Raw genomic sequence first — 11,462 nt, forward strand, 5'->3', positions numbered from 1 at the left:
TCCTCACTACCACTGCACGCTGTCCCTTTTATTTAACACTTTGGTGTTATTTTCCATCCGTCCTGTTACCATACGGTTTTCTTTTCTCCCTCCCTATTCCATTCCGTTTGTGGACCGCAAATTGGACGCCGCATGCAGCCAAGGGACGCACCAACATCGAACTGCGAGAACAATTCATTCTGGCCGATGGAGTGTCACAGAGTATGGCAGCGTTCAGACCGCGTACGCCCCGCTCTAATACAAACACGCCTCCGTCTACTGGACCAATCACAAAGGTAAGGAGCTACAAGCTGCCAAAGTGTTTACTTAATACGTTTCTCTCTACAGGTTTTAGAACTTACTTATAATTTCGCACAGTACCACATAAAGCGCACAGTAGTTGTTGGAGGGAGCAATCGGTTTGGGAACCATTTTTTTTCCGCTTTTTCTCTTGCATCCTGCACATGGATCTGGTTATCCATATGCAAGGTGCTTGTCGTGAGTACAGCATGTGTTGAGCTCGTAGCATTTGGTCGTATTGCATTAGTGTGTTCAAGCTATGCATTGATGCACAGGCTCGTTGTAGTGCATTGGTGTTGTTTGTTAGTGTACCTACTCATTGGATCCACTGCATTGGAGAGGTGGCACGTCAGCGCATTGGAATTTTGTTGGTAAAGTATTTCGTTTATCCTTCCCGCTAGAATCCCATCATACCCGCATTTCGCAAAACCGCGCGGCCGTCGACTAAACGTGTGGACTAATCGTAAACCGTCAGTAACAGTGTAAAGCGTACGCGTTCCGGCAAAAAGATTGGCACTATGAAGGCAAAAACCTTTTTTGTAACGGTGTACCTTCCCCTTAATGAGTTCCCTGGTTTTGTATTGGTACGTTTAGCCGAGGAGTTTATGGCGCAGCTGAAGCCTATATTTGAGGCTCTAAGGCAACGAGAAGAGCTCCCGTGCTCGTACCCTCTCCACGTCGGTTCGACACATGGCACTAAGCAGGCGTTCATATATGGCCACTCAAGATCTCAAGGTTCGACGACGCCGGGGGCCCATCATTATACGCATCACCACGGATACCAGCCGTCTCCTGGATATCACTGGGTAACTGCTAATTAGGCTATGAGTGATAGTGTCGTGGTTGATTGCACCATTTGATCTGAGTCAGTTGTCAGCAGCTCATTTTGTTTGTCCATTGTGTTAGTCCATTGTCAATGTTTGAGTAAATTAGCTATCGAAATGTCAAGTCCATAATATTTTAGTATAGCATGCTTTATTTATACATTATGAAATAATAATATTATTATACATACAGTTTGACGAGTGCTATGTTTTGTTTGATCATGATAAGGTTATGTCTCTTAGTTTCTTTAACCAAAAAATATACGTGCAGGTGAGAGAACGCACAGCTCGGTCGGTGCCGATGTCCGCTGGAGGAGCTCCGGGACGAGCATCCAGGTCGTCCCTCAGCGCTGGCACACCAGACTCTCTCAGCGACAACGAAGCGGCTAGCGGACTTGGTGCTAGATATAGGAAACCAAGTGTACCTCGGTAAGATGCATAATAATAAAAGAACAAGCTTAAAAGTGGGTAAAATAAAATAAAGTTACTTAATTACTTGTTTTGTTTAGGTCGACTCTCACGCCAGGTGGATCGAGACCCGGATCACGACCGGGTTCAAGAGCAGGTTCAAAACCGCCGTCAAGGCATGGATCAAACCTCTCATTAGATAGTACAGGTAAGGACTTATACTTATCTGTATAATTTTAACCCCCAGAAAATATAGAAACGGCATAATTTAGTGTATAAATGAATACACTTATAACATCAATTATTTTTGATAAATAGATGATGTCTCTACACCGTCGCGTATACCTATGAGAAAGGTGACGAATACCCGAGCGTCTGTAGCTCGCGCGGCTGCGACGGCAAGCAAGCTCGGAGTGGCCACGCCCAACGGCGGGTCACGGCCAAGAACACCGACAGGCTTCTTGACACCAGCCAGTGGAAGGTAAATTAACGTTTCTTTAACTTGACAAAATATACAACTGGTGACAGAAAATAGGTTGCGGATATAAAATCAGCATCTATTCTCTAAGCTTTATTATCAATTATTGACAATATTAACTCAGTTCACCAAGCTATTATTAATGGCAACTGGGATCAAACTTGGAAAAAAGTTGTGAAACTAAAATTATTGAAATAACAGTTGATGATCAATTAGATAAGTTTAATGCTGAAGAAATCTATGAGCTATGTTTTGTAATAATGATGTATCTAAAACTGGTCCACTGATGCACACGGACAGGTATCCTAGCGGCGCGATGTACCGCACATCCAGTATACCGACACTGTCCCCGGTGCCGGCGTTAGTGAGGTACACAAGCTGACAGTTTGAACATGAGTGGTTTGCCATGCCCTTTACACAACTGGAACTTCTTTAGAACCATAACTGAAAAACTTGTTCACTTAAAAACTTATACATTTTGTTCCTGATTTGACAATAATTTAAGCACTGTTACTGGAATTGACGATCTAAAAAAGTTCAAGCTGTGTTTGTCTAAGAATAAAAAAATGGGAAAAGCACGTCACGTCGCTTCTTCGTTGGGGAATATAGGGTTTACGTAGTGACGTCTGGGTACGCATTTCAGTCTCGCACCGTTTGTGGATACACGTTTGTCAGTATGCATTACGACGTCAACCATGAGGTGATGGAAAACTTATCTTGACAGGGTACTGAGGATATAGATCGACAGCATGTCAAATGTAGTTAGGACTAATACATAGCTTATCAAGTGTGAATTTACTAACATTATACAAGAAAAAATATTTTACAACTAAATATATTATTTTTTTCTCCTTCCCCCGCATGCATCGGTTACGAACGGATACATACAATAGCTCGACACATTCCCAGCCATCTTCTGTGGCATCTGAACATCCCAAGTCATTATCACACACCCATCCTGCATTCCAAACTCAAGGTTCCACAAAGATTCCTGTATACATTGGACATTCCCAGAGAACTCCTTCCGTCGAGAGACGTATGAAAAAGTCCCGGAAGTCCCATTCCAGGGAAACTTCCCAAGAACCAAGTCCCACGTCCTTAGATCCTTCAAGGAAATCCGAGCAAAGAAGTCCAGAAGACGACTCTTCTCTGTTCAGCATATCGGGAATGACGAGCGACAATGAATATGAGAGTAATATAAGCGAGTCAAGCGGTGAAGCGTCTAAGCCGACCCAGCGAGATGCCAAAGGGTACAAGCTTGTAGAATGCTAGCTTCGATTATTTTGATTGATTCTCCTTGAATTTTTGAATTTGTTTGACTGTTATAGTTACTACTCATCCACTCTTAGAATACAGTTACATCAGTCATCAAATTCATTCCCTCCCAACATCATCTTGTTTGTTATCATCACTGTTATAAACTCTTTATTCATTGTTAAATCATCATCACATGCAAGCATTGTCGAGACGGCTATAAAGTAAATAATATACATTTATAATGCATTCAATGCATCATGTTAAATTGCGTAACGCTTCGGCAGAGTGTAAAAATTTGAATCGGCTTATAATGCTTAAAACTAACATAATATTTTGATCGCGCATTTCACCCACCATGCGAACTTAAAAAGTACATGCATCATTGCTTGTAAAATACTAATATTTAAGTAACTTTAATACATTTTATAAGTCAAATTTATTAATTTTAATTACTGAAATCATTCTTGTTTTCTATATTTTTGTAATATTTACATTATATAAATCTTATTAAGAACTGTATATTATGCTTCTATTCTTCGTTTCTGTTTCTATTGTTATGTTAATGCACATGCACATAAATCTTTATTCTTGCACATTTCCTAAAAGCACTCTAAATAATACCTAGATATTTAGTAAGTAATTATTTTATATTTTGAGAACCTTACTACTTATAGTTTTCTCAATGTTGATCATTTTTTGGGACTGTTAATCTTGTGTCAGTTTCTATGTCGAACTTAGAGATTGTCACGAGAAATATCCCGCGATCAATTTGGTTACCATTTTGAGAAACTAGATACGATTAGTTATTCTACAATTAGTCACCTAGCATGTGCAGTAACATTACAATCTAACATACTTCTTCTATCTGTTTACTAATTTGTGTCTGTTGTCTTGTGTGCTCGCTAACTCATCGTAGAAGTGGGTCGTTTGCCTCCACCGAGGGACAAACGCCCGGCAGGAGTCGGATTCCCGTTCTTAAGGACCACCATACTAACAGTAACACGAATAGGTAATAATACTAAACTTCGTAGTGTTCGCTTCTTTTTAGTTGTCATATTTTCTTCTGCATTGTTCAGTTTAAGTAGTTATTTGATGTGCATCTTTTGTTTTGTAGACTGCAAATTTTAATAGTTTTTGTGCGTTACGTTTATTTATCGTTGGCTTTATTTAGTTTACTTGTACTGTTGTTTTAAAATGAATACATTAAGCAGTTGAGTGGGATTTGGAGTTGTTTTGTTTTGTAATGCTTGATGCATGATCGAGTACAGTGTAGAAGGGTTATTAATATGTTATTGTGTAACAGGCAAAGGACGCCATCAGGCAGCACGACGCCAGTACGGTCTGGTCAGCAGACGGCAGTGTCGCGGCTGCTGCGGAAACCATCCGATGCGTCTGACAACGGAGCGCCCTCGACGCCCGGCTCACGACGCGGCACTCCCTCAACTACACGAACCACGGAGAAACGCGAACCATTCCGACTATAAACGAATATAATTAATGCCGTCACAGATCCGAAATATGACAAAAATCTAACATTTCGATCTGAGATATCAATTAATCATGACTATGTAATGCGAGTCGTCTTGATACCTTTGAGTTCTTATAAATACTTAATCAAAATTTCTTTTGCTTTGTAATCTTAATAATCTTTGTAAATGCCTACCCACCTTTTACTGAATTATTCAAAGTTTTCCATCAATGCGGCTCGCATAAACATAGAGGCAAGTGACCATATTATAATATATTACTAACCTGAATTAACCAATTCGCGAATTAAGCCAAGCTTAAAAAAAACGAATTTGCGAATGTGGCTTTTTAGTTAAGGGAAACAATAGATGGTAGTAGTAAAACTTAAAGTCTGCACTTGTTGCCTTGTATACTTATTTTTTTCTATGATCCGTGCAATTTTGTGCACGTTGGACTTATTTTATTTATTTTGTGCTGTCAGTATTTCCCCTTTACGTTCAGAACCATGGGTGGATTAAGGATCCAGTGTGTCAATGTGAATGTTATTCATTTTTCTTATTTATTGTCAACGTTGCCATAATTGTTAGCGTATGTTTTGTATGATAATATACGTATTATGTCTCTCTACAGAGACAAATGAAAAGTGTGATTTTGTAATCTTTTTTGTAATTATTTTGCCTTTAGGGACCATTTTGTTATCGAACTATTTGAAAGTAGGTGATTGCGTGTCACCGCTTTTCGCTATCCGAAGCCAATGTGTAATAACGCCAGATTGTGCATTTGGTAGGAAGGCAGAAAGCTGTTACTCGGAATCTAAATAAGGTGATAATAGAATTATTTAAATGTTTTCTTTCGTAATGCACAATCATGTCTCTATCATTATCGATTCTTCGGTGTTCAATATTATTTTTTTGGAATGGTATATTGATAGTTATCATCCACTCTGTACATTTATGTATGTGATTTATTTATATGTTGATAATTGCACAATATCTTTGTTATGATGATGGTGATACAAATGTTTTGGGTGGTGTTTGGAGTTTCATGTCTGCGACTGTCGCCAGAGTTGCTAGATGTGTTCGCCTTTCACCAGATAATATCTGCTCAGTTTAAATTCTACATACGACGTTGGTTTTAGTAATTTAACAAAGTACACTTTGTCGCAAAAGACATTTACTTAATTTTTCTAGGAATACTTTTGATATGAAATAAAATGCTTTAAAATGTAACCTTCGTATAATAATGTTAACCAACACTCACACTTATTTGTTAATTTTTATTATAAATCTGACTCTTAAGCTTATTATTAGAGATATAAAACTATTAATCTGGTCATTTTTATTTAAATCATTGTTGTATTTGTTATATTATATAAAATCGAGGCAGATTTAATAAAAGCTTGCAATTTTTGTATAAAATAATGATTCTGAGACCTACAGTTTTAAAATCTCATTATTGATTTCAAAATATAAAATAAACAATAACAAATAATTTCTTGTTTCATTATAATGCAATATTTCCCATCCTTTTATAGGTATTGCTTATGGTTTCTACATAATTTTGCATATTATTATTACGTTAGGCAACTGGTATTCTTTCTGCTTAGTCTGAATAAAACATTGAAACATTTCCGATTGAAACTCTCTTTCAGACTGATTAATTTTATTTATTTTCTACCTCAGCTTTAATTATTTACAATTAATAGTCTTAGATTTTCAGATATAAAATAAAATTATTGTTTTTTTTTAAATAAGCCGAAACATTCAAATTGAAACGAAAACAATCTAGAAAAATCATCATTATTAACCATAGTTATTAACAATATACATAGTATTGAATGAAAAGCACATCAAACTATACATTTTCGTTGCAAAATAAATCCAACTTAAAATAACGTTATTTCTGTAAAATAACGCGATGGTCGCATTATTTTTATAACATGGCAACTGGTAAAACGTCAAATAATTTCTGACAACCTGTCAAATCCTTATCTGTACTGTCAAACGAGATTGCTTTTTTTTTCTAGCTGCAGACGCTTTGTTCCGAAACGTGCTCCGAAGTATTTACTTTACTCTTTGGTGCTCTGTCTGTCTGTGTGTCGATGAAACTACACCGACATACACCTACATTTAACAATAATGTTACGGCGCGCGTTTTGAAATATTTTTATTGTATGTTTCATTATTTTCGATCACTATAGCCTCTGTTGCTAAATTCTTTCATCTACATTGATAAAAATAATAATTGGTATTTATTTACACAGACACACGAAGCTATACTGCAGGAAAACGGGATCAATATCCTCGTGTGCAATGCAACTACACAAAACAAGATTCGAGATGGCAATGGGGGGGGGCTACTTCATACATTGGACGAAAACGTATTTTCAGCTCTGCCCGTCTCATTCACTTCAATCAATGGAAATTGGCAAGAGGACAGCTATTTTAGTTAGATACATAAAGTTAATATTCCTTCGGAATAGATATTACAAGTCTTGTAGCTTGTAGACCGCCATAAAAGTGCAGAAGTGAAGTCACCGGTCACGGGCACGGACTCACGTTGTCGTGCTCACGTTTTCGCGCTCACGTTGATCTCGCAATCGGCCACCGGAAAAATCAATTTTGACTAATTTCGGAACGCAACGCACAAAAAGTGTGTGTAATTGTTTTGTTGTTCAAAATTTATTAATTTACCTTCTAATTAAAAAAGGGAGGTTTAAAAAGCTATAAAAACCGTTAAAAATAATTAAAAATAGGCTGATAAATTGAAGTTTTGTGGATTATTTGAAAAGCGTTCACAATGGTTGGATACTCAATGAATGGTCCGGCCAGGGATCGCGTTATAAAACTTATGGAAGATAAGGATCGAATAGAGACTGAGATTCGAGAACAGTACCTCTAGTAGGAAAAACTTTCGAGTTCGTTTCGTTGCGTATTCAAAGTGTCATCGAAAAATTTTGTATGAAAAATTAAACAGCGCCCCCTATATTATAGCCGCCCTAGGGGGCGCTGTTTAATTTTTCATACAAAATTTTTCGATGACACTTTGAATACGCAAACGAAACGAACTCGAAAGTTTTTCCTACTAGAGGTACTGACGGCGGTCCTAGCAAGCAATAATGTGGGTATGTCGGATCCTTTAGTGGACGCAGACGGCTTCCCCAGAGCGGACATAGACGTCTACAAAGTCCGACACGCAAGACATCGGATCATCTGTAAGCATTTTTTAAAACTTTTAAATTATTTTATTGCTGATCACAATTCAACAGCGTATCCATATGCTTTCCTCAATTTTGGATTATTAATCAAAATAATAATTTTATTTATTTTTACCAGACTGCACAAGGAGGGTTATTGATTGAACAATATTTTACTTGTTCAAAAACTTTATGTAATGCGTATTTTTCTAATTTTATCATTCTTTAGTGTATATCAATTTCAATTAATTAATTTATTATTTCATTACTTGATTTATTTAGAAGAATTTGCTAGATTTTTGTTACTATTAAGAATAGAGGGTAAATCAATTTTAGGTCAATTAACTTTTGCAATAGTTACTTTTGTTCCGTCCAATATCAGCAATTATTTGGGGCAACTAATGGTTAATAATAAATAATATATCTAAAAACTTTCAGGCTTGCAAAATGACCACAAATCCATAATGAGGAGAATTGAGCAAGGTTTAGCGGAAGTGCATTCCGACTATGTCGGTCCCAACGGAGAAGGTCCATCGGTGGTCGCTCCATCATCGAGCGCTCCGTATGCTAATGGTCACTCCAACGGGCACAGCAATGGCTATGCCAACGGTCATGGCAACGGCCACAGGAATGGCGATAATAATTTGGATGACGCTTGCTTCGCGGTCGTGGGTGAAGTACAAGACGGTTCACCTGCTTATGTAGCGGTAAGTTTTGTTGTTTATTTAATAGTTTATTCATTCACAATGTCAATATTGTTAAAGTGAATTCAATAAGCACAAATTAATGTTCGTATCACAAGTTTAAAGAATCTACCTACTTAATTTGATATTAAATAATGTGGGTAGTTTTGAGAATTTATTTCTTTAAAACTTAATGCACATAACAGTCGAACTTAATGCCATTCAGCATTCTCCTCCAGTTAACCTTAGGACCAAACAGAGGATTTTCATTCCCCATCTATGTGTTATTTTGTTGCTGAAATAGGAGGGTACGACTTCGATGGTACCTATGAGTGTAGATTTCCAAGTGACAAACAAATAACACTAATATTTTTTCAGGGTCTCCGTGAACACGATGAGATACTGCAATTCGGTTCGATCAACAGTGACAACTATGCTGACATACTCCAAGTATCCCACCTGGTCACCCATTCCGTGGGACAGAATATACACGTGCAGATCCGGCGTGGACAGCAGATACTAGACATAGATCTTGTCCCGAGACAGTGGTCCAGGCCAGGACTGCTCGGCTGCCATATACGCAGGCGTAACACTTAAGCGCTGGAAGGTTGTCAACTTTTATTGTAAGGGATTTAATTTAATTTTAAATAACAGACTCGATTGTATAATTGTGTCCACACGTTGGTTATATTAGCATCAAGATATTGTAGCAATTTTGTGATTCATCTCAATATTGAATTGAAATATTGATTTGAGTCTAATGCGTGTTGTGCACTTTTTTACTCAGCAATCAAAAATTTTTAAACTTCTTAGCTAATCTCAATCCAAAGAGTGGACGCAGAATTCAAGTATCTCTAAACTAACAATATCTTTATCTTCAATGATATATGCCTACGAAACTTTATAGCGAACATTTTCAATATTACAGTAGTTACAGTTAATTAGAGCTTCATTCATAATAAATTACCGTTTAAATTAGTTAAATATTTCTAAGGAATTACAACAAGTTCGTGACTAATTAAGTAGTTCTCTTTCCGTTTAATAATAAAGGAAAGAGAGAGACTGAAGTTTAGCCCAGTGTACTGGTATGTACTCACAAAAGCACTTGACGTGCTGACTGTACTAATTAAGGTATTGTTAACTGTTTTATTAATTACAAACTAATACTACTTTAGTGGGGAAAAGTGTACTCAAATTTTTTAATCGTAAGTACCTTTTGGTGTTAGTGATAATGCTGTAATAAAATAATAAATATTAAATCATATTACTAAACTTCTAATTGGATAGTTGGCACCATTCATTTATAATTTCAAGGCACATTTTTTCTAAAATAACACAATTTCAACTTTGAAACCCAATCATGAATTATTTAGTACCTATCTTTGAAGTAACGAAAAAGAGTCTTTCTTCGTCTTTGCATACATAATCTATGGTAGAATCGCGTTTATGTAGTTAATTAAAATGCGCCAATAGATTGGTGTCAGCTACCCTATTGTTTAATTCAGTATCTATAAACTATTAAAAGTATCACAGGGCTTGTTTTGCTACCGTCTACCTTTATAAATTAAAGAAATTGAGTTAAACACTAAGGTCTTAATTTTTCTTAGTATTACATCTCAATTTATTATTTGGAATGAAACAACTTTGCCATTTGTAGCAAAACTCGTTTATTAAGTTATTTTTATTCATATTTTAAACTTTAACTACAAAATTACAATGTATTTTGTATGTAATTAAATTACTAGTTATAAATTACTAAAATTACAGTCTCGCGACTATAAAATTTGAAAACTTGGGAGTAGATAGAATATTTTATTATAACTTATTTCTATTCTAACCTAATGTTTTATACTTATCCTAATTAATAATTATATTTTAAATAATATACCTAACTGTAACTTACCTACACACTAATACAATACATAATATGCCACAATTTTTATATTTTTTCTTTTACTTTATAAGGTGTGGGTTAGCTAAAACATAATACAGCATTCACCTATCAGTCACATTCACAGTGCACAGTGGTCGGAATTTTAATATCATTAGTATTTTATCATTGAAATGATCAATGTTATTTAGTCATTCTTTACATTTCAACAGTAATTGATAAACATTTAAACTATTTTCTTATAACTAAGTAAGCTGCCGTGTTTAAGAAATTCGACCGATACAGCAATTTAAACAACGCGTTTAGGGGTTCGATACCCACCCTCTGTTGTCTTTACTCCTCTCAGGTAATAATTTAAGTTTTAACCAACACATCGTTTTGCGCAGGCAATTAATCGAGTATCTTTGTGTAGGCAAACTTGAAGCCGAGGAGATATAATACGTAGGTATTCAGCTATCCAGTCAATTATGATCAGGAAGTTTACGATTAACGGTTAAGGTAATTATCTTATTGGCCGACTTAAGATCCGAGGAACGCTGGTTCGAACACCGCTGCCGCTGGACTATTGTTGTGAACCCACTCGTAACACAAGCAATTTTCTTCCGCTTTAGTATACGCTAATTTTTGGTAAGTCTTTAATGGTCTTTGATGTTTGATAGGTCTAGATATATGGCGAAAGAAGGCCAGAATAGACTGCTGGTTTCAGTCTCAATATCAGTGGCGGCGTAGCATGGGTTGGCACCCGGGGCGATCCCCCCCGTCCCCCCCGTCATAAGGCCTATGGCACCCCCTGGTACCCCCCAGGATTTTGGGGTTACCTACTGATTCGAAGATTGGAAGACAATGGTCCCCCCCCCCTTCGTATCATGACATAGACCGCAGATTTTGCCATGCAGATGTGCCAGTGAGTACTAATCTGCGCGTCTTGTCACCCCCTAATGCTTGGCACCCGGGGCGGACCGCCCCCACCGCCCCCCCC

General features: G+C 36.8%; 2 protein-coding genes across 17 annotated transcripts in view; both read left to right on the top strand.

Moving 5' to 3' along the window:
• The window catches only part of shot (dystonin-like protein short stop), a 150,026-nt gene extending 144,075 nt beyond the window's left edge, over nt 1-5,951 (top strand). For 9 of the 16 annotated variants that reach the window (XM_028316673.1, XM_028316670.1, XM_028316675.1 and 6 more), the window contains 8 exons: nt 874-1,085; nt 1,375-1,532; nt 1,613-1,719; nt 1,830-1,992; nt 2,290-2,358; nt 2,883-3,239; nt 4,163-4,255; nt 4,550-5,951. In XM_028316673.1, coding sequence (XP_028172474.1) covers nt 874-1,085; nt 1,375-1,532; nt 1,613-1,719; nt 1,830-1,992; nt 2,290-2,358; nt 2,883-3,239; nt 4,163-4,255; nt 4,550-4,730 — 1,340 coding nt within the window. In that variant the 3' untranslated portion in view covers nt 4,731-5,951. Of the gene's footprint in view, nt 1-138; nt 276-873; nt 1,086-1,374; nt 1,533-1,612; nt 1,720-1,829; nt 1,993-2,289; nt 2,359-2,882; nt 3,240-4,162; nt 4,256-4,549 lie in introns of all 16 variants that reach the window. The other 7 variants (XM_028316672.1, XM_028316683.1, XM_028316678.1 and 4 more) reach the window with 6 other exon arrangements.
• Nucleotides 5,952-7,237: 1,286 nt separating this feature from the next.
• Nucleotides 7,238-10,149, top strand: LOC114361600 (26S proteasome non-ATPase regulatory subunit 9). The gene is made up of 4 exons (XM_028316697.1): nt 7,238-7,604; nt 7,809-7,927; nt 8,348-8,616; nt 8,971-10,149. The coding sequence occupies exons 1-4, from the start codon at nt 7,513-7,515 to the stop codon at nt 9,187-9,189; spliced, it is 699 nt and encodes a 232-aa protein (XP_028172498.1). The 5' UTR covers nt 7,238-7,512; the 3' UTR covers nt 9,190-10,149.
• Nucleotides 10,150-11,462: the final 1,313 nt, after the last annotated feature.

This window comes from Ostrinia furnacalis, unplaced genomic scaffold (assembly GCF_004193835.3).
Source record: "Ostrinia furnacalis isolate ACB-3 unplaced genomic scaffold, ASM419383v2 OfSCF5843, whole genome shotgun sequence".
Classification (NCBI taxonomy): Eukaryota; Metazoa; Arthropoda; class Insecta; order Lepidoptera; family Crambidae; genus Ostrinia; species Ostrinia furnacalis.

Bases quoted from the DNA above. Each gene is read 5' to 3' on its own strand.
- LOC114361600 (XM_028316697.1), top strand. From the start codon at position 7,513: ATGGTTGGATACTCAATGAATGGTCCGGCCAGGGATCGCGTTATAAAA. The intron at 7,928-8,347 runs GTAAGCATTTTT...AAAAACTTTCAG, and splicing joins CGCAAGACATCGGATCATCT to GCTTGCAAAATGACCACAAA. The intron at 8,617-8,970 runs GTAAGTTTTGTT...ATATTTTTTCAG, and splicing joins GTTCACCTGCTTATGTAGCG to GGTCTCCGTGAACACGATGA.